This window comes from Mesocricetus auratus, unplaced genomic scaffold (assembly GCF_017639785.1).
Source record: "Mesocricetus auratus isolate SY011 unplaced genomic scaffold, BCM_Maur_2.0 Super-Scaffold_15014, whole genome shotgun sequence".
Lineage (NCBI taxonomy): Eukaryota > Metazoa > Chordata > Mammalia > Rodentia > Cricetidae > Mesocricetus > Mesocricetus auratus.
In genome coordinates, this window is record NW_024429186.1 from 38058137 (window position 1) to 38079928 (window position 21792).

At 36.7% G+C, this 21792-nt stretch overlaps 1 protein-coding gene across 2 annotated transcripts in view; it reads right to left on the reverse strand.

The window, feature by feature from the left end:
- Positions 1-1071: 1071 nt before the first annotated feature.
- Pals1 (protein associated with LIN7 1, MAGUK family member) overlaps positions 1072-21792 on the reverse strand; it is a 77750-nt gene continuing 57029 nt past the window's right edge. For both annotated transcript variants that reach the window (XM_013115406.3, XM_005072745.4), the window contains exons 5-15: positions 20289-20366; positions 19846-19992; positions 18207-18368; positions 16657-16734; positions 15033-15216; positions 13799-13870; positions 13403-13474; positions 11080-11247; positions 9905-10107; positions 8548-8658; positions 1072-4160 (exon numbers count right to left, since the gene is read on the reverse strand). In XM_013115406.3, coding sequence (XP_012970860.1) covers positions 3984-4160; positions 8548-8658; positions 9905-10107; positions 11080-11247; positions 13403-13474; positions 13799-13870; positions 15033-15216; positions 16657-16734; positions 18207-18368; positions 19846-19992; positions 20289-20366 — 1452 coding nt within the window. In that variant the 3' untranslated portion in view covers positions 1072-3983. The remainder of the gene's footprint in view (positions 4161-8547; positions 8659-9904; positions 10108-11079; positions 11248-13402; positions 13475-13798; positions 13871-15032; positions 15217-16656; positions 16735-18206; positions 18369-19845; positions 19993-20288; positions 20367-21792) is intronic.

The following is a 21792-nucleotide window of genomic DNA, read 5'->3' on the forward strand; positions in this document are numbered from 1 at the left end:
CTCGGCACTGCTTTTAGTTTGAATTTTAAGGAAGGCCATTTATCTGAGAGCATTGGACCAAAGGAATTTCGATTTCTCAAGTAGTGTCAGTAAAGTTCTGGTACTTACTGGGCTTGTCACGACTATCCACAGATTGACAGGTGTGTTCCTTTTGAAACAGAATCTCATTATGTTCCAAGGTGGTCTGGAACTCCTCTGAGTGCTAGAATTGGAGGCATGCACCATCAGGTTTAGCTAAGATTTTAGAGGATTTTATGACTTCATGTTAAAAAGTCAAGATTAAGTAGTGGGTAAATGTTGAGTTTGGCTAGGAGTGAGCTTGTCCAATCAGGAACAGAAAAAAAAAAAAAAGCTGGAATATATCAGGTTGCATAGATGTGAAACTTTTTATTTATGATTTGTGATCTTTGGGAGAAACGAAGTGTGTGCCAACAACTCAAATATTCTCAAATCCCTGGCTATCCCAAAATGAATTTGCCTATTATTACCTCTTCTCTCTGAAAAGTTTTGTTTTCCCAGCTGTGAGTTGTCTATTTTCTTTTCTTTTTGAGACAGAGTTTCTTTGTGTAGCTTTGGAGCTTGTCCTGGAACTTGCTCTATAGATCAGGATGGCCTCGAAATCACAGAAATCTGCCTGCTTCTGCCTCCCAAGTGCTGGGATTAAAGGCATGCGCCGCTACCACCCGGTTGAATTGGCTATTTTCAATAGTTTTAGTTTAAAAGCTAGGTGTGGTGGTGCATGCCTTTAATCCCAGCACTTGGGAGGCAAAGGCAGGCAGATCTCTGAGTTCTAGGTCAACCTGGTTTACATATGAGTTCTAGTACAGCCAGGACTCTGTAGAAAGACCCTGTCTCAAAAAAACAAGTTTCTTGTTTGTTCCAACCAATAAAGAAATAGGACTGACCATCTATGCCATTAAAGAACAATCCATGACAAATTAAACTGCATTTGATTCCACTGAGAGATTCCAGCAGTGTTGCTTCTGACAACCCCTTGGAAGAGAAGTGGTCCATATTTGCACAAACCTTAGATAGGAACATAATAAAAGAAAGTATTTATGACTTCTATGATTTGAAATATAGTTTTGCTTTTTATTTTTACAATACAGTGTGCAGTATGACATCTCAAGATAACAAGTAGATAAACAAGACAATACAAAGGGAGATCAACAATGAATGCCAGCGTGATTACCTTCATTAAGGATGAATCCCTGTTTAATATTTTCCACACATTCACAAAAATTACATTTATATCATTCCTTGTCAGTGTTTACTCCTTGGGTCATGAGAGAAGGAAAACAATCTACACAATAGATTTCCATAGAAAACTAATCTGGACCAGTCTAAATGCCAATGTCCTATTTGTTCTGACATGGGGAAATTTAAGAAACGATAGCTCTTTGGGTTTCCCAAGGACATGTCATCAGCTGATACTGTCTATTTGTTTCTGAGAAAGGATCTCATGTGGTTGATGGTAACCATGAGCTGCTGACACTTTCCAAGCTCTGGGACTACAGCTGGGTTTCTGCTGTGCTGGGGATCTAGACAGGGCTTTGTGAATGCTAGGCAATACTCTGCTAACAAAGCTATGTTCCCATGTTCCCGCCAACCACAATATCATTTCTGAGGCTTCCTTAGCACTGCAGTTTCCAATCAGAACCACAGAGGGATAGGGAATTGAATTGGCCCTAATGCTGTACAAGTTAGCACAGCTTAACTTTTCACTGTTTATTGAGCATTAATACATTCATAATCAGGATTTAGAAAATTTCAGGATATATACTATCCATCTATGAATATGAGTCTTACTGACCTTAGAAATCTCAGTCTAAAAGTATTCATGGTAGCATGTTACATGCCTAAGTACAGGCTCTGCCTGTATAGGTCATGTGTTTGAGTCATGATTCACATGGCCCCACTGTCACCAGTGGCACTGACACTATTTAAAATTTACTCAGATCCAATAATTTTTGTTTGTTTATTTTTTCTTTTCTTTCTTTGAGACAGAGTCTTATGTTGCTCTGGCCAGCCTTGAACTCTAGATCTCCCTGCTGGGGTTTCAGATGTGCACCAAGTCTCTGTCAGTAAATATGCAGATCACAAAGCTCTACTGACCACAGATTACCTTTTACTCTTGAGGAGAAAAAACAAACAAAAACCAGTAGAAAACTGCAAAGATTTCATTGTTAAGTGCTAAGTAAATTGACCTTCAATGTTGACAAGGGTGTGGACTTGGCATTTTTCCTGCTGTAAACTGGGAGTGTTCAGACTTGAGGCTGTGTAGCATTCCTTCCCTTGACTCAAGAATGTTCCTTTTTTCCTAAGGAAAATTGTTTTTAAAATATTTCTAAATAGACACACTTGCCAGCCAACTATAAAAGCCATGCAAAAACTGAACATAAAAAGATTATCACAGACTCTCTAATTTGTTCCAATAAGATTAACTAGAAGAGAAATTAGACACATAAACGGCACTGACAAGACATTAACAACAACTGCGTTTGCTAAGTGACAATTCAGTATCATTCCAGTGTTTAGCTTTGGGGACATGAAATGCTGTAGCTAAATAAGATCAAGACATTCACATTTGAGGTTGGTTGTTACACATTACAGTTTCCTTAAAGGCTTGAAAAGACTACAAGTTAACTTTACATGCAGATTTGTAGACTGCATTTAAAGCTGTAGCTGTAGAAACGGTACAAAAATTCTATTAGTGTCAACATTTAAGATTTAGCAAGCTGTTATATTCTGGTCCCAAGGCAGACCATGTTAGGACAAAAACATGTCTGTACATGCTTAAATAAACTTTCCTCCAATGTCCTTTTCTAAATGCTCAATGACTCTTAAATTAAGTCTTCCTTCTGATTTTAAAGTTAATTGTCATGTATTCTCTCAGTGTAAATGTGTATAGAATTCTGTTCCAATGCCAAAGACAGCTATTTATTAGTCTATTAAATATGAGTATACAGTACAGCAGATTTCCAGTTTGATACTTACATAGCAGTCATAGATAAAATTCTGTACTCTGATAAAAAATGCAGAAACTGTCAAATGTGGTAATCTTTCCATGGATGAAATTTCAAAGGTCAACATGAACTCTTTTATCAGAGAAAGGAATCAAGGCTATCAAATCACCACAATTTACTAAAAGAATTAGAAAATTCTATCTTTAAAAATGTCAGCATCTTTTGTACACTTTTAACTACACTAGAGGCTGCTGAGTATGCATTCTCATCCACGAAGTCCAATTGGTTCTTTCTTTCTTTCTTTTTTTTTTTTTTGAGACAGGGTTTCTCTGTGTAGCCCTAGTGGTCTTACAACTCAAGAGAGCCACCTGCCTCTGCCTCCCGAGTGCTGCGATTTAAAGGCATGCCAGGCTCAGCAAAGTTGGAACTTCTGATGGAATGTTTTTTTTTTTTTCAGAATGAAAAGATATACAAATAAATTTACACTTTAAAAAAGTCACCCCAAACTAAAGCGGCACTTTTTTTTTCAAGAGAACTATTTCTGATGACTAAACAAGTTATTTAAGAAAATACTGTTATTTCCAGTGCACAGAAACACAGCCCCTTCTCCCAATAATCGCACAGTCATTTAAGTTAAGTGTTAAATAATGTTAATATTTATAACTCTGTGAGACATGAAGTATTATGTATATACATACATGTTTTTTCTTTGACATCTGACTGAGAGGCAAAGAGTCAGGAAGGTGAAAACAAAATGTTTCTCCAGGATAAATCAGAAATGCACTGAAGAAAGTTCCTATTTTAAATCTCCAAACAAGCCAAGGATCCCTAAAGCCATGCCCAGAAAATAAGAGTGTTGTTTAAAGCTGCCTACGGGACCTTTCTCACTAGTTTGGGATCTACAGACAGTTGAGCTGCGTATTCTGCCTCCTATCCTCAACATTGAGGCCATCTTCCTGTTGGTGGTTTGTCAAATAAAGTCTAATATGATGATACAGAATAAAATAGCTGTCTCCTTCACCTTAGCCAAGCAGATGGCACCCACTGAGGTTCGGTGTCCAGTTTGTTAATGAGCCTAAGCAACTCCTGATAGGCTTTATCAAGATCTGAGTTCACAACTGCAGTGTCAAAGTAGTGGCCGTTGTTTTGTTCCATCTCTCTAGTCTTCTCAATGATCTCCCTTAGCTCTTCAGGCTGCAATGAAAACAATAAAAACAGGTCACACAGAATACAGAATGGGTTGGAGTGTCATTAAATGGCTTTCCTCTTGTCTGTGGTGGACCCAAGAGCTCCTTGGGCCACCTTGGCATCAATACTTTAGAATTCCTGGCTTATATCACTTCACATATTAACAATTTTTAGGTTTGAAGAATATGGGCGATTACTTTGAATTCCCTAAACTTTCATTTTCAAACATTTTATCCAAAAGTAACATTGGTGGCTGGAGAGATGGCTCAACAGTTAAGAGCACTACTTGTTCTTGCAGAGGACTCAGATTCGGTTCTCATATGACATTTCAAAACCATGGGTCACCCCCTTCTGAACTTCTAGGGGACTGTAGGCATGTGAATCAGACATAAATGCAGGCAAAAAACCCATACATGTAAAAAAATAATGAGTCTCTAAAAAAATTAGTAACAATGTGTATAATACGGAGTCCAACTTTAAGACTACAGTAAGTGCCTCTAAAAACATTCTTTATATGAGCACTTGCTTGCTTCTGCTTGGCCTGGTGGCACACACCTTGAATCAGGAGGCAGAGGCAGGTGAGTTTGAGGCCAGCCTGGTCTACATAGTTCCAAACCACCCAGGACCTCACAGTGAGACCTTGTCTCAAAGACAGCCACAAAATGCCTTTATGTATGTGGCAAATTTAGGCAGAATTAACATTATGGGAGAAGAAAAAGATTAACACATTGGGTTATCTTTTGCTAAGAAAATCTTGTTCAAGATTTAACAACATATTGGGGGAAGTATTCCACTTAATACACTTTAAAACTCGGCTTTCAATGTATGAAAGATTCTTCTTTTCTTTCTTTTTTCTTTTTGAGACAGGGTCTGGCTGTGTATCTCCAGGCTGGCCTTGAACTCTTTGCCTTCTTACAACTAGTGTGGGATAACAAGTGTATACCACCACTCTGGACTCTCCTAAGGACAGTTTTGTTTATTTTTATTTAATTTTCTTTCTTTTCCTTTTTTTTCTGATGCTCTGGTTATCCTGGAATTGCCTATGCAGACTAGGTTGGTATGGAGCTCACAGACATCTGCCTATCTTTGCTTCCTGAGTGCTGGTATTAAAGGTGTGTGATGCCAAGACTGGCCCTACAAAGTACAGTTTAAGATGCAAAAGAGTATTCTACCAGAGTCTGGGGCACAATATAAAATGGGCTACTTTAAAATGCTGAGTAAAGGAAATGATATTTAATGGAGACAAGCCAGTGGCAAGCCTATCAGCAAAAATTACCCAGAACCCTACAATAATCAGGCTCACGGTCAAGAAATGAAAACTACTCCAAACGGCACTTGTCAGTCAGGACAGCTAATTAAACTTCAAACCAAATGTTGAAGTCACACATCACTGTCTTGGGTTCACAAAATGACTTCCACTCAACTGCAACAGGAAAACACAGTAAAAGCATGACAACTCTTCTTCAGCTATCTGATTTCCATTTTGAAATGCTGTGATTGGGTTCCCAAGATGCTTTGTTCAGAGCAGACTTTATCATTATAACACAACACTATGACATTTTCATTAAACCTGTGTACTCAAAGTTTGAGATTAGTTGTTAACAAACTACAGCATTACTTCATCTTTTACATCATTTACTACTTTATATCTGAATTTCTTGTTCAAATTATAGTCTGTGACTCAGATAAAATGTTTTACCTAAAAACTTTATGAACTAAAAAAATGAACTTCTCATCAAAACCTGACACCCATCACTTCACATCATCTACTCTCAAAGTCCCCTCCCCAAATCCAGGATAGATTCCACACCAAGAGTACAAGGCACTCACATGGTAGGTAACACTGTTACTAAGACTGGTGTTTACTTACTAGTTATATTATGTGATAGAGTACTATAACACTGGTCTACATAGTTTCAAGCTAACCAGGGCTTCACAGTGAGACCCTGTCTTGAAGACAACATATATACACAAAATACATACGGACAAATGTAAGTTAAATATACCACACTCTAGCCAGCAAGAGCAGAGCAGACACTTTTACAAGTGTGCATGGACATTAAGAGTGGGTGATGGGCCATAAAGTAAAATTCAATACATTTCAAAAGATTAACATCTCTTGGGATCCATTATCTGCTAATGATGGAACTGTGATTCAGTAATATATTCTTTAAAATCACCAAATATGTGAAAATTAAATTTCTAAAAGCCCAGGGGTTAAAGATAAAAATGACAGCAGAAAGTAGAATATTTAAATAGAAAAGACAAGAAAGAAACTCTCGGGTTTTCTAAAATGTTCTGGTAATTCTGTTCAATTTTGCGATCAGTTTATTACTCAATTTCTACAGAAAAGCCTGATGAGACTGTTTTTCACCACCTTGGGGAAAGCTAACAGTTTTTTAAAGATATAATTCATACACCATACAATTTACCAATTTAAAATATATGATTCCATAGTTTTTAGTATGGTTGTAGAGTTATGCAATTGATACCATAATCTGATAGGGGAAGTCCTCTGTGTATATGTAAATAAAGCACTGTTGGTTAATAGGGAAGCAAGATAGGTGGGACTAGGAGTCTAGGAGAATTCTGGGAAATGTAGTGAAGAGTTGTCACCATGTGATGGTGGGGAGAGGACGCATGAGGTTGAGTCCTCGGTAAGATAAGTCCTTATAAAAATATATATTAGTAATTATGGGTTAATAATTAAGTCAGAGCTAGCCATGCCTGTGTGCCATACTCCCTACCAGTATGGTCATAGACTCACTTATGAAACTGTAAGGAAGTTCCCAATTAAATGTTTTAAGTTGCCTTGATCATGGTATCATGGTGTCTCTACACAGCAATAGAACAGTAACTGAGACACCACCTAAAAATAAAAGCTTGTAGCCATTAACCTTTTTCTCCCATCCCTTAGCAATTACTAATTTATGTCATGTATCAACAGATTTGTCTAGTCTGAACATCCCATATGTATAGAATCATATAACTTGTGGTCTATTGAGTCTGAACTTTTTCAATTAGCATAGTATTTAAGTTTCCCTTGTTGTATTATATACCAGTACCCTTCATTCTTCTTTATTGTCTGTTTTCAAAGACGTAACAGTAAAGTTACAGTGTGGGATTGTCTAAGTGCAGAATAGAATCCAGAACTAAAAGTGTCAGCAGGTAAATGAGCTTACCTAAACCCTTATGTAGACAATCAACTCCACAAGGTTGTCCTCTGACCTCCACATGTGTCCTTTGGCACACCCTCACCCCCACCATCATGCACATGCACACATATACAAATATATGTACAGTACCAAATAACACTGCAAAGACAGACTTTTCAACAAAAATTGGTGGAACAATTTGATATCCATGTTATTTCAAAAACAATAAAAGTGACTTGTCACATCACACTAAGACTTATGATTAATTTAACAAAAATATACAAACTAAAACTAGGAATACTTAAGAAAATGCAGGATAATATCTTTAAAAATTTTTAGACATGCCTAAAATTCATTAACTGTAAGAAAATGAATAAATGTGTGTGTGTGTGTGTGTGTGTGTGTGTGTGTGTGTGTGTGTGTTGTACTAAGGGGCTACCAATATAGCTCAGTGGGTAAAAAGTGCTGGCTATGCAAGCCTGGCAATCTGAGTTTAATTCCTGGGACCCATGTAAAGGTGGAAGGAGAGAACCAATGCCACAAAGTTGACCTCTAACCTTAACATCCCCATCATGGCACACAGGTACCCACTTACATAAATGTACACATACATACACACAGTAAAAATTAATGCTAAAGGAATACAAAACCAACCCAACTTTTAAAAAATGACAAGGCTTGAGGCCTTCACAGAAGATGCTCAAATGCCCACATGAAAAGATTTTCATTATTCATCAGGAAAATGCAGATGAAGACCATATATAACATGGACTCATCAACACACTCAGCAAAGATCTAAAACAATTTAGAACTTTTTTTCCTTTCTGTTCTAGTACATGTTTGAAAAAGAAGAGAAGAAAAACCAAAACAAAGTTCTGGTAAAAAGAAGACAGTTAAGGAGAAAGGTGGATGACTGTCAAGGATTTGCTGAGACCTTTGGAGTGGAGAGGAGGCAGCAATATGATCACCTTGGAAATGTCAGACCTTAATGGAGATTAAAGAAGTTTTAAGGAATTCTAGAAGTTCTCATAGATCTGGGGTTAGTAGTAAGAGATATTAGGGGGAGTCAGGAGCACCATGGTTCAGCAGCTGCAGCTGTGGCAGTTTGGGGGCAAGTGACAGAGAAAGAATAATAAGCTTGACAGCTGATGCTGATACAGTCTCAGCTCTAGGAGATTAGAGGAGGGTGGTTTCTTGCTTGATGTCTGTGGAATGATACAGCACTGTGACAAGTTTACCTTTGGATTCTTGCCCTCTTTGGCTAACAATGCCCGAAGTCTTTCTTGGGAAGGTGGTGCAATGAAGATGATATATGGTTTCAGATCTGAATTCCGGAGAGTCTTCAAAGACTGTAAAGATATTTGGGTTTTAAAAGTAACTTTGGTCATCAAATTACTTCTCAACAATATATATTATGATGTCTATCAATATTTCCACACATTTTATCATAAATTATTCATAATATCTTGAGATAGTATCTTCATTCATTGTAAAAGTATATAAATATAAATTCATACATATTATGTTAGTCTAGTGTTCTATATACTGAAATGGAGGTAAAAACATCGGAGGGGTTACAACTATATGATAATAAATCATGTGGATTATAATAAGCATATTAAAATTCATTATTGAGGAATTAGAATCCAGGCAATTAGTTGCCTTTCTAGGTGAAGATACTAAAAAGCAAAGCCAGAGAGAAAAACTTCCTATACACAGGCCAAACACACCCAAGACAAAGCAGACAGTGTGCAGTGAGACACCGTATTCCACTGCTCTACCACACATTACTGTGCAAACTCAAGCCGAAGTACTCTAACAAACAGTATTACACAGACATACCCTTTCTCATATGAAGAAACACTAATATGCTAAACTATTTGAAGTCTTGGTAATATTTGTTAATCCAAATAAAGAATTCCAAAAGAAATTAAAAAGTTTCCTTAAATGTTTATGATTAAGATAGTACAAACCTAGTGCCTCTGCCCTCTAAAAACCAAGACCCAAAATGAATAAAGGAAAAAAAAAAACCAAACACTATTTTGTACATAAACTTAATGCCACTGATTTTGTGGCTTGAGTTGCTATCAGCAACAGATTTGGCTCCATTTATTATAGTTCTATTAAAGCTGAATCATTTCCATAGCAAACACAATCTTTAAAGCCCCAAATTTCTAAAAGTAATGTTTAAAATAGAAATCTAAGAAGCACTGGATAGTAATTTTAAGTTTGGGTCACTCTGTCAAATAGGTGAATCTAAGGTTTTATCACTCAGATAACACTGAGTCTTGACTGTGGCACTTGTGAGCGGTTGAAACAATGGCCTTAACGAATAACCTTTGAATTTTCTAATTTGTCTCAGAATAGGTAGAGACTTATAGTCTGTACTAGAGTTAACTATATTTTAAGTTTCAAAAATATATACATGTTGAAAGTGAAAGAGATTTAGGTACATATTTGGTTTTACAAAAAGAATGGAAAATTGCATGACAACTTAAATAATCTGTTGTTTTTGGACCCAAATACAGTTTTTACTAGATTAGTTTATAAAACATGCTCTCAAGTTTAACACTCTAAAACACAATTCTAGTTTACCTGTGTTCGAAGACTTAGAAGACATATTTTGCCAGAGTTAATCACTTGTCGTACAGAATCAATGCTGGTTCCATACAAATTTTTCTCAAATTCACCATGTTCAATGAACTTGCCAGCTGCTATATCTGCTTCAAATGCTTGCCGTGAAACAAAGTGGTAATCTCTACCAGCTACTTCATGGTCTCGCCTATTCCGAGTTGTATCTAAGCAAACAAAATCAGACAAAAATAATAAACACAAGGGGCTGCAGGATGGATCGGAGGTTAAGAGTATACCCTGGCTCTTCCAGAAGACCTGAGCTCAGTCCCTAACACTCTCATCAGGTGGCCTACAGCTCCAGGGTACATGGAGCCCCCTTCTGCTCTCCACAGGCAAGTACACTAACATGCACATCCCCACCCCCAACATACATATAAATGAAATAAATCTTTAATAATATTCATAAACATGGATCAGTATGGAATAAGATCAATTCAGGAAGAATTTTTATTTTACAACACAAATTATGAAATAATGAACTGAGGAAATGTTAAGGGCCTCTGTGTTTAGCACTGTTCCTATGGAGACATGAACAAAAACTATATATACTGTCTTAATAGTTAACCTTAGTTACCTTGATCCATCTTGCTTATACTGTAAAACAATGCCAAGTCTCATTTTTCCTTAAAGTTTATTTCCATAAGGGTAGGTACTATGTAATCTTAAATTTGTTTTCAGAAATTAGGTCTAAATTTCTATCTTCAGCATCAGTATTTAAAGAGTCAGGAATTGGGTTTCCTATGTAATAGGGAAAGGGGCCTAATCTAAAACTTATTTAGAAAATCCTAGTGCCACAAACTTAGGAAAGTTTTAATTCCTTAAGAACTACCTTTAGCTGGGCGATGGTGGCACACATCTTTAATCCCAGCACTCAGAGGCAGGCAGATCTCTCTGAGTCTGAGGCCAGCCTGGTCTACAGAGTGAGTTCCAGGACAGGCTCCAAAGCTACAAAGAAACCCTGTCTCGAAAAATAAAAACAAACAAACCAAAAGAATTACCTTTAAGAAAATTTGCCATCAGGTTTGGTTAAACAAATTTCCTCTTTCATTGACAATACTGTTTTAATAAAATGAACATTTTCTCTGTAGTTAAGATTCTGAGAAAAGCACAGGAAAATGGAATGTGCCCAAACTTACGAGGGACTGCAGATGCAAAGCGGTCTTTTTCTTTGTTCATGAGTCTCTGACGAAGTTCATTCTGGCCGCAGTTCTGTGGACCAATCAAGATAATAGGTCTTTTCCTATTTGCTGGCTGATGGTAAAGTGACATTTCCTCATATGTTAAGATCTCTTCATTGTCATAATCTTTGGGAAAGAAAGAGTTGAGAATTTCAGATATAATTAATGTCATGTCATAGATACTGTCTTACATAAAATAGCTAAGTTTTGTTGGTGGTGTTGTGTGTTTGTTTTTGAGGCAGGAGCTTGTTCTGTAGCCCAGGCTAGCTTCAAACTTGTGGTGATCCTCCTACCTTAACCTCTCAAGTGCTGAGATTAAACGACCCTGCCTAATTTGAAAGTAACTAGTTTTCAAGTGAGCACTGTAACAGAGGAGACTGCTAGGGGATTAGCTTGCTGTATGTATCAGTTTCATAAAGACTCCACTTAATAGGGTTAGGGTTAGGATCAGATGTAATGGAGCGCAAGTGTGGATAAGCATCTGCACACAGTGGCTACAACTAGTGTATCTGAGAGTACTAGAATGCTTGCTTTCCTGCACTCACACAAGTTAAAAATAAATCATACTATGTACCCTCTGATCCAGAATCACGACTCAAAATACAAACTATAAGGAGTGGGTAAGACTCCTAAAAACCCAAGATACAGATGAAGCCAAAGCTATCAAGTCAGAACAAAGGCAAGCAATTAGCTGCCCACGTGAGGAAGAGGTACCAGGAAGCTCCACGAGGGAGAGAACCCTTTTAGTCTTGCTAGTATCCAGCATAGAGTTGGAGCTCAGACTGCATTTATTTAAATTCTAACTCAACTGTTTAATTAGCTATAACAATTTAAGCAGAAACTTTAATATCTGAACTTCTACCTCATCTCTTAGTCTGCAACCTCAAGGAATTTACTGTGAGACAAAAGTACATCATTTATTGCCATAGAGTGCAGCAGGTACTTTTTTGTTTGTTTGTTTGTTTCTACGAGACAGGGTTTCTCTGTATTGTTCTGGAGGCTGTCGGTCCAGCCCGGCCTCGAACTCACAGAGATCTGCCTCCTCTGCCTCCCGAGTGCTGGGATTAGGTACTTTAAGTAGCAATGACAATTGTTGCTTTTCTCAAAGTCACAATCACAATCACGCTGGTGGCATTCTGATTCCCACACTCATTTCTACATTTGGGGACTTCAGATTTGCCAATTATCCTACCGTATAGAAGCTCTCAGAGCTGTACTGATCAACTTGAGTCTGTTTTAAGAGACAGAGTAAGAGGTGCTGGGATGTGGTTCAGCAGTAGAATATTTGCCTCAAATACATGAAGTCTCAGGTTCAATTCTCTGTACACAGAGAGACTGGGAGTAGAGGCAGAAAGGAAAGGAAATAAAACAGGGTTCATCCCCAGACTTAGGTCTGAAATGTACTAGCAAACAAAGATATTAGCCAATTTAGCCAGTAAGATTAACAACCTAATGAATCTTAGTTACATAATATACCAGCATAAAGGATGCTGGACTTAGAAAGCAATTATTAAAGCTGATTTAATGTTAGATTCAGCATCATATAGAATATCTAATAATCTAGCTGGATGGTACACACCTTTAATCCCATCACTGGGTAGGCAGAGGCAGGCAGATCTCTGAGTTCAAGGCCAGTCTGGTCTACATAGTGAGTTCCAGGACAGCCAGGGCTACACAGAGCAACCCTGTCTGAAAAAACAAACAGCAACCAAACTTTTCTTTATTAGTTTAATTTATGCTTCACATTCTTGAGACGTAAGCCTTGCAGATTTTTAAAGTCATGCTTCTGACTTATTATCTGGCTTTTCTAATGTAGACCAAAGCAGGACGAAGCAATTTAAATGTAATGAAGACCATTCAAAAAGGTAATGAGTCCAGAAGATAAGGAAAATCACAAGTGGTGGTGATGGCTGACCTAGGTTGTAGGTGCCCCAATCAGGGCCATAGCTGTCAGTCAGTGCAGTGGACTTTTGTCCCTGGGAACATAAGCCCAGTATTAGCAGAGCTCTGGATTTTGAGAGATGTCATGACTTTAAAACTTCTAATCAAAGCTATCTGTTACTGGCCTTAGCCATAAGTGGCATGCTCTGTAAAATGAGCCTTTGTGACTTGAGATGCTGTAGACATACTTCATATTTTATTTCAAACACATTTTTTTGAAAAAAAATTATTAGAGGGAAATAATTTTTCAAACACCTTAAACAGAAAAAAAAACTTAAGGAAACAATTTAATATTACAGATGTTATAAATACAACTACTATACCTGAGATTAGAACTTACCATCATTTTTATTAGCATTATATAAAACCTTTTTCCTCTTCTTTTTATTCTTCTTTGCACACCACAGTTTTCCTATTGATCAAAATCAGTTATAATTAATCAAAAATAGTTATAATTTCAGTATGTATTTCCTTAAACAATGCTATTTCAAACTGATTTAAGATTTAATACACTGTTGACAGAACTTTTTAATTTGTCATTTTCTATTAATTACACACTGTAGACAGATGCTAATTTCATCATTTTTTACATCTAAAGATAATCAGTTCTGCTTTTTGTATTTTCCTTTAATGCATACACCTTTCTTTCTTGATAATTCTGTGTGTGTATTCATCATGGTTCCAGATGAACACCCAGGACTCTTGCTTTTTCCACTACTAAATGCATGCATCTAACCTGATTTTTCTGGCTCCTTGTCTTCTTCTATGGTTTGCTTCATGGCTTCCCTTTGCTGCTGGAAGCTTTTCCCTTAACAACATGAAGAGAAAGAACAGTAAAACATTTAAAAGGATAAAAATATTTTTAATCAAAGAGAAAACATTAGCAGTAATTTTTCACACTGCCTTAGAAACCCTTCTGCCAACACAAGAATAATTCCAGTTAAGATATATAGCCTACAAATGCCATACCACCCTGAATGAGACTAATCTTGTCTAAAAAAGGTTTCTTTATCTTATTTAATTTAAAATTTTTATTTTATTAATTATGTGTATGTGTGTAGGGGTGTGTGCAATGTGGATACTGGAAACCAGATTTGGATCCTTTAAAAGAACTGTATGCACTCTTAATTGTTGAGTCATCTCTCTAGTCCAAGCCTGCAAATGTTTACTGACCCAGTTCATCAATCTAATCATATGTATTACTTATTTATCATATATCATAAAAATATAAATAATAGACTAACTTCACAGTTGAACGTTAAAAAGATTTCAGTGAACATTACTATGTACAAAGTACCATGCTGGAACATATAATGGTTCTGCTCACTGAGAACTATTTCAAGTCAAACACATCAATTCAAGACGTAAACTTTCGAAGTATTATGCAGCCATTTATTATTTTCTGATCCCAAGATACCAGTCAACATATGCATTCATTGACATTATTCATAATTTGTTTTTGTTTTCATGTATGTGTGTGTGAAAATGATTTCATTTCTACCTCTTTGTCAATGATACAAGTAGATAACACATTTTTCTCATTGGATTAAGATTTTAATGTAGGGGGTGGGGGAGGAGGGGAGGAAGAGGGAGCTGGGAGTAACGTGTAAAAAGTTAAATAATTTAAGAATTAATAAAAACAGGCCAGGCGTTGGTGGTGCACGCTTTTAATCCCAGCACTTGCGAGGCAGAGGCAGGTGGATCTCTGTGAGTTCGAGGCCAGCCTGGTCTACAAAGTGAGTTCCAGGACAGCCTCCAAAGCCACAGAGAAACCCTGTCTCGAAAAAAAAAATTAATAAAAACAAAAGATTTTAATGTAAGAGGTTTTCAGTGTGACTAACCTTCATCTTCTCAGATCTTTGCCTTCAAATAAATTAGGGGAAGAGATATGGCCTGGGTACAGCTAAGTACATGTCCTACCCCGGGGCTGTGCCCTCAGCCCTTCAAGTGCTTTCACTCTTGTCTCTTACCTGGGACAAGTCCAGCTAGAGGCTGGTTGTCTTCGTCACCCTCTCTATAGGCCTGCCACCAATTCGGATCTTCCTGGCTGATCACATGAAGTATGTCTCCTTTTTGAAAAGACAGACCTAATTCTCGACATGGAACATAAGGGTCATCCGAGGGGTCATAGTCAAAATGAGCTTTTACATGGATCTGAAACATAAACAGGGTAAAAATAAGATCAAGAATAAATAAAATGGTAACACAAAATGTCTAGCACAAAGGTACCTGCGTGTTACAGCTCTGCAGAGAAATGAACTAAAAGGGCATTTAGCTAAGTAACAACACTTCAGGGTAAGATTTGCTTAAGCTCATCTGTTGACATAGAAGCGGAGTGTTCAAACTGAGTTACCGTTAACAGCTAATGAAGGTGCATCAAGGGCAAGGTAAGCAGAATTAGAAACAGTCTGACCTGTGAAAACAGTGATCCTCAGTAAGGTATGCAGTTTCTAAACTACCATCATTAGAAAAGGCAAATTAATCTCACCAGGTCCCATGTTAAGTTTCCCTGGGGCTGTCATGACTGGAGCAACTGTCCCTCTGCTGCTCTGTGTTTCTTTTAAAAGTGCATGTAACTAGCATGTCCCACACTGCTAACTTATCTAAATCAGGATGATCAACTGGGAAAAATATCCTTACCATATTTGATCCAAATCTATGCAATCCATTTATAGAAAATAAAATGCAAAGGAACTAGAGTTTCTAGAAATAAGGACAATGTTTATGCTGGTGTGGGGTGAATCACAAGATGAATACTGACTAAAGGGCATATAAGATGGGGATTTTAGATGCTGATGACAGTCTGGTTCTTTAATTGGGTGTTGTTTGCAAATACGGTAAAGATGCTGTGTCCAATTTTCAAGTGAGGTTCTGTTTAAGACAGTTCCCTAGGGAATGTTCTTTTCTTGATATGAAAATAGATATTTGATGTAATTCATATACTACACAGTTTATGGTTTTAGTGTATTCAGAGACAGGCTAACCATCGATATTGGTAGACTATTTCTAACTTTCCTGCACTCAGTACCAATGAGGGACTATTCCTGTTCTCTCCCAATTCCCAAATCGCACATCAAATAATATCTCACTGTACAGACAGGTAAACTATACTGTATTTTCTAATGATTGCTGGTAGCTATTTTAAGAAGTTTTGTTGTTGCTTTTAAACTTTTTGGGTCTTACAAATAATACCTGCATAAATATTCATGTACAAGTTGTACATGGATGTTTCCAATTCTTTTGGATATATACTTAATGGAACTTGCTGTGTTGTGCAGTAATTGAGTCTATCATTTAATAGAGCTGAATTAAATATTTAACACACAGCAATACACTAAAGTAAGGAGTTCCACATATTTATAAAAGTACCTTTCTCTTCTACGTTACTGGGCTAAAGTCACTTGTAACTGTAGACAAACATCAATGTTAATAATAATAAAAATTCAGAGACTGAAATGTTGATGTTTTACACTTATTTAAATAAAACCACCCAATTTCTCTGTTTTTACATGAACACATCATACAGTGAAGTTTCTGACACGGAAAAGTAGAAATCAAAGAACAAAAAACAATAAATACTTAAACATTACTTACTACAGTTTCTTTGGCAGGAGGAGGTTTGATTTGTTGACTAGGAATCAGAACAAATGTCAAAGTACCATGCATATCAGACTGTAACAGAAAGGTTGAACTATTTTAGAAATATTTATGAAAATCATTCCACAATCTTATGATCAAAGTCCCTAAACAGGATAATCTGAGACCTATAGGAAAATGTTTTCCATTCCCAGATTCCTTCCTTATTTGGTCTTTCTATTCTACTGTTTAATGTATTGAGTTGTATGGCTAGATTTGCAATTACTGTCCAATACAGCGCTAGCTGTTTTCAGACATATCCAGCCTAGGCATCAATCATCACAACTTTTGTTACTGACAAAACAAGGAACAATGCTCAACCTGAGATACTCACCAATAAAATAGGCTACAAGTGATGACTAATGACACTTTGTTCTCCCGGAGCAATGAGCTGAGATTTGGTGACAATAGGGATATGGATATTTTCTAGCTTTTATTAACCAGCAGGTAGTAGACATAATACTGTAACACGGATGCCAAATAAGAATATAAGTATTGTTTGTTGCTGGGAGTACTGGCTGATGCTTATAATTGTAGCACTTAGGAGGCCATAGGAAGAGAGTCACCAAAACTTCAGTCTAGGCTACATATTGAGTTTTACTTCAGCCTAGGTTAAGAATGAGAACTTACCTTCAAAAAGGAAAAGGAAAAATCATAATTTGTACTTCTGTACAATTGCTAAAAATCTTTCGCAAAATACAATTATTCTGAGGGTGATGGCAAATGCCTTTAATCCTAGTACTCAGGAGGTATGGGTAGGTGCATTTATCTCTCTGAGTTCAAGGCCAGCCTAGCCTACACAGTGAGCTCCAGGACAGCCAGGGCCTCATATGAAACCAAGGAAAGAAAGAAAGGGGAAAGGAAAGGAAGGGAGAGAGGAAAATAAAAGAGATAGCTCATCAATTAAGAGCACTTGGCTGTTCTTACAAAGAATTTGGGTTTGACTCCTAGCACCCACAGCATGGCTGACAACCATACGTAATTCCAGCTCTAGAGTATCCACTGCTCTTTTCAGATTTTCTCAGATACCAGGCATGTGCATGGAACATTTACATACATGCAGACAAAACACCTATAACACAAATAAATCCTAAAAAATTCTTTTTATAAAGGTAATTAGAAGTGAGTACTTGATTATACTAGCACTGCCCAACAGAAATGTGCTGCAGCTATCTCTCAAGATGACAGTCATTAATTACACAATAAATCTTGTTCAATTGCAGCTACTTTACTTCACCAGGCATGTACAAGGTGTACAGATATGCATAAAATAAAAACAAATCTTTAAAATATAATAAAAGGAAAAATAAAGTTGTTATAATAAAGCCAAAGTAAATAAAAACAAATGAACCCCAAATAAAATAACACAAATTGATAAATGCTGTAAAGTTAGGCTAAAGATCATCAGTTATTTCTAAAAAATATACACTCTAATGTAATCCCTTTTAAGTTTAATAACAAAACAGGTTTTTAAATGAATTTGTTATTATTCTGCAGTCTGAACATACCAACAAGTCAAAAACCTCATTGACATCTTTTCCCCGGATTTCAATGCCGTTGATCTCCAGAACTTCATCTCCTTCGTGTAAGAGCCCACTCTTCTCTGCGGCACCTCCTTTCACTATCCGGCTAATGATAACAGAATCCATTTCATTACGAACCGTGGCACCCTAAAAACACCCAACATCTAATTTAAACATAAAAATGTAATTTTTATTAAACATTTCATTTTTAAATTCTATTTTTAATCCAGTAAGACTAGCCTTTAATTTATCTTGAGAATAAATTTATTCACATTGCTACATTAATAACTAACTATATGTGAAAGCAATGCACCCCCCAAAAACATTTTCTGCTTCAGAAACACTTTATTCATTAAACTTCTGAGAACATACAGATTTCTGAAGCATATAATAACAGAAAAAAATGTATTCAGTGTTTAAAGACATAAAATGATAATTGTTTTTTCTGGCTCCTATTCTAATAGCTAGAAAACATCTAGGTATAATAACTAATAAACACAGTGCCTAACTATAAAGAATTTCTTAAAATTCAAAATACTATTAAGGAATAAATAGCAATATGATTAATTATGTAAATGTTAAATACAGCTGCAGTCAGCTCACATTAAAATGTATTCAATACTAACATTTATTATACAAATTGGAAATGAGAAATTATATATTAAAACTGGAAGTGAAAACATGAAAAAGTCAAAAGCTAGAAATGTAAGATACTTATTTTCTGGAGCTAAGTGGTTAACAGCACTTACTGTTCCTTTAAAGGACCTGGGTTTTGTTCCCAGTACCCATATTGGACAGTTTACAAACCCCTGTAAGTCAGGTTCCAGGGGATCCAACTCCTTTTTTGTGTGTGTCTTCATGTACCTGCATGTATGTGGTACACATACACACACTCAAAATAAGCACTTTTAAAAACCACCTAATTTTCCTAAGAATTGTCATAACGTTCCTTTTTATTCTCTTGGAAGGAACTAGTTATATAAACTGCTTATACATTTTAAAAATATTTTATTGCTGTATTGTGTGTGTGTGTGTGTGTGTGTGTGTGTGTGTGTGTGTGTGTGTGTGTGTGTGTGTGTGTACATAGTCACTTGTGCTCCAGAAGTCCTCAATCACTCTCATATTTGGAGATAGGGTCACTAAACCTGGAGCTGACTGATTGGGTTAGGCTGGGGGCTAGTGAGGCTCTAGAGAAATCTGCTTATCTCTGAGAGAGTTGGGATCACAGACACATGCCATCATCTTGACTCTTCACAGAGGTGCTGGGGTGCAACCTCCAGATCCTCATGTGCACCAAGCACATGCACCAAGCATGTGTACCCAGCACATGCATCAAGCACGTTCCAATTAAGCCATCTACCTAGCTCCCAAAGATTAGAGTTTTCTAGCTGTTGTTGTAAAGTGTAAGTTGAAAGAAAATTAGTTATCTCTTCTTGTTCCTCAGTAAGTATTTCATAAGCTATTATTTTCACTAAATTAGGAGTGAGACAAGGTAATGAAACTAATTTTTCAACCAAATAAGGGTTTTGATCATGAGCATACTAGAACTCCAACAAATTGACCCACAAAGAGAAAACTCTCCAGGAATGTAACAATAATCTTTGTATAGAGGTGGGAAACTTACCAATGGAATATCACGAGCCTTTTCTATACGAACTATTTTTACAGTTTCTCCTCCATACTGGCCGACACTTTCATACACTCTTTCATCTGTAATGGGCTCTAGCTGCATTTCCTGCTCAGCAACTTTATCATGGGCCAGTAAAAGTGCCTGTTTCAAAAAAACAAACAAAAAAACCCACACGACTTTAAGTAAGAACACAACTGTAGAAAGACTTAGTTTTCTCATGCACACAGTATTATGACCAAGTCTTTAAAGGTTTAAAATGCCACAGATAATCACACAAGGAATTTTTGCCTAGTTTTAAAATAAGCTATTTAAAAACATGGTTTGGATAGTTTTACATAAGAAATAGCTTAACAATATTACCCAACAATAATTAATTTGCAGAGAGGGTTACAAACACAAATACTGGAAACGTATACATTGTTCTGTGCTTTGTCTACCTGAATATGTGGAGCATTTAACAAAGCAGTTAACTCTTGTCCTTCCTTCTGATGGACTGGCTTTAAGACGGTTTGTACCTAAGAAATGAAAAAAAAAAACCACTTTTTTTTTCTGGTACATAAGAACTAACAGCATCATCTATGTAACACAATACTTTTATTTTTAAGTAAGAAAAAAATAGCAAAAAGCACTTATAGTGAAGAAAAACACTAAAGAGATATATGAATAAAAAAAAACCCTTTCCCACAGATCTTTCAATCTTATGGCTAAAAATTACATTTTTCTGAAAGCATACTTCAAATACGGTATTTACATCTACAAATGAACCATTTCAATTTCAAAAGTTTCCCAACAGCATAAAGTACACTAACGACTGATTGTCATAAGATCTGCTCTACCTACCAGTTAGCTATCATGCTACTTTAGAAACTTTAAATCCTATGTTATAAGAACCACATTAAAAATCTGAGATGTCAATTTAAAGTTACAGACTTACAAGATAAATGTAGTGATGTTGGACAATGTGTTCTTAAGATAACTCCACAGTTACAATATTCAAAACCCCTGTGTCTTTCCTTATATGCAGGTTGAGCCCCATCATGTGAGGGTCTAACATGACCTCAATGTGTGTCTACATTTGTGTTCTTTCTTTCCCAACACTACCAGACTGCTTATCACAGATGCTGTCTACTTTCCTGTCCTTCTGAATGTCCTTCTAATGTAATGATTATCTATTCTTCCTATTAAAGAATTTAGTTACTCTTTCCTATTCACTTGGTTTCTAGTTACTTGAACTAAAAATTAAGTCCAATCTTCTACCGACGAATATTGAGGCAGTTATGTCTCGTTGCACACTACTTTCTCCCAAAGTGTGTTCTTACTTACTGCTCACGCCTTTTTTGCCTTTGCACCTCCAAACCCCATAAACACTCAAAATGGTACACAGCAACAATGTGGATTACAAAACCAAAATTATCACTATTAATGAAATGATAGGAGTAACCAACGATTAACAGGAATTCTATATCCTGTAAGGCTATTTTATTTGCAATTCTCCGATTAAACCTATCAGATGACAAGATGTGGACCAATTTTACCACAACAAGCACACCAAAGCAATGAGAAGAGACAGAGAGGTGTCTTCACGGTTCTTGTAAAGGATTGAAGTTTGATTCCTAGCACCCATAGCAGGCCACTCACAACCACCTGTAACTCCAGATCAAGGGGATCTGATGCCTTCCACTGGTCCCTGCAAGTACTCACATCTACTACATGTACACACATGTACATGTGCACACACACCCCCCAATCTAAAAAGCTATATAGTGCTGGGTGTGGTGGTGCATGCCTTTAATCTCCTTGCTCCACAGGCAGGAGGATCCCTGTGAGTTCCAGGTAGGCAAGAGCTAACCAGTGAAACCCTGCCTAACAAACAAAGTACTGAAACTATTCTGTACCCCAGTTTGGGTACCTAGAAACTACAAGACAGTGCTTTCCTTTTGA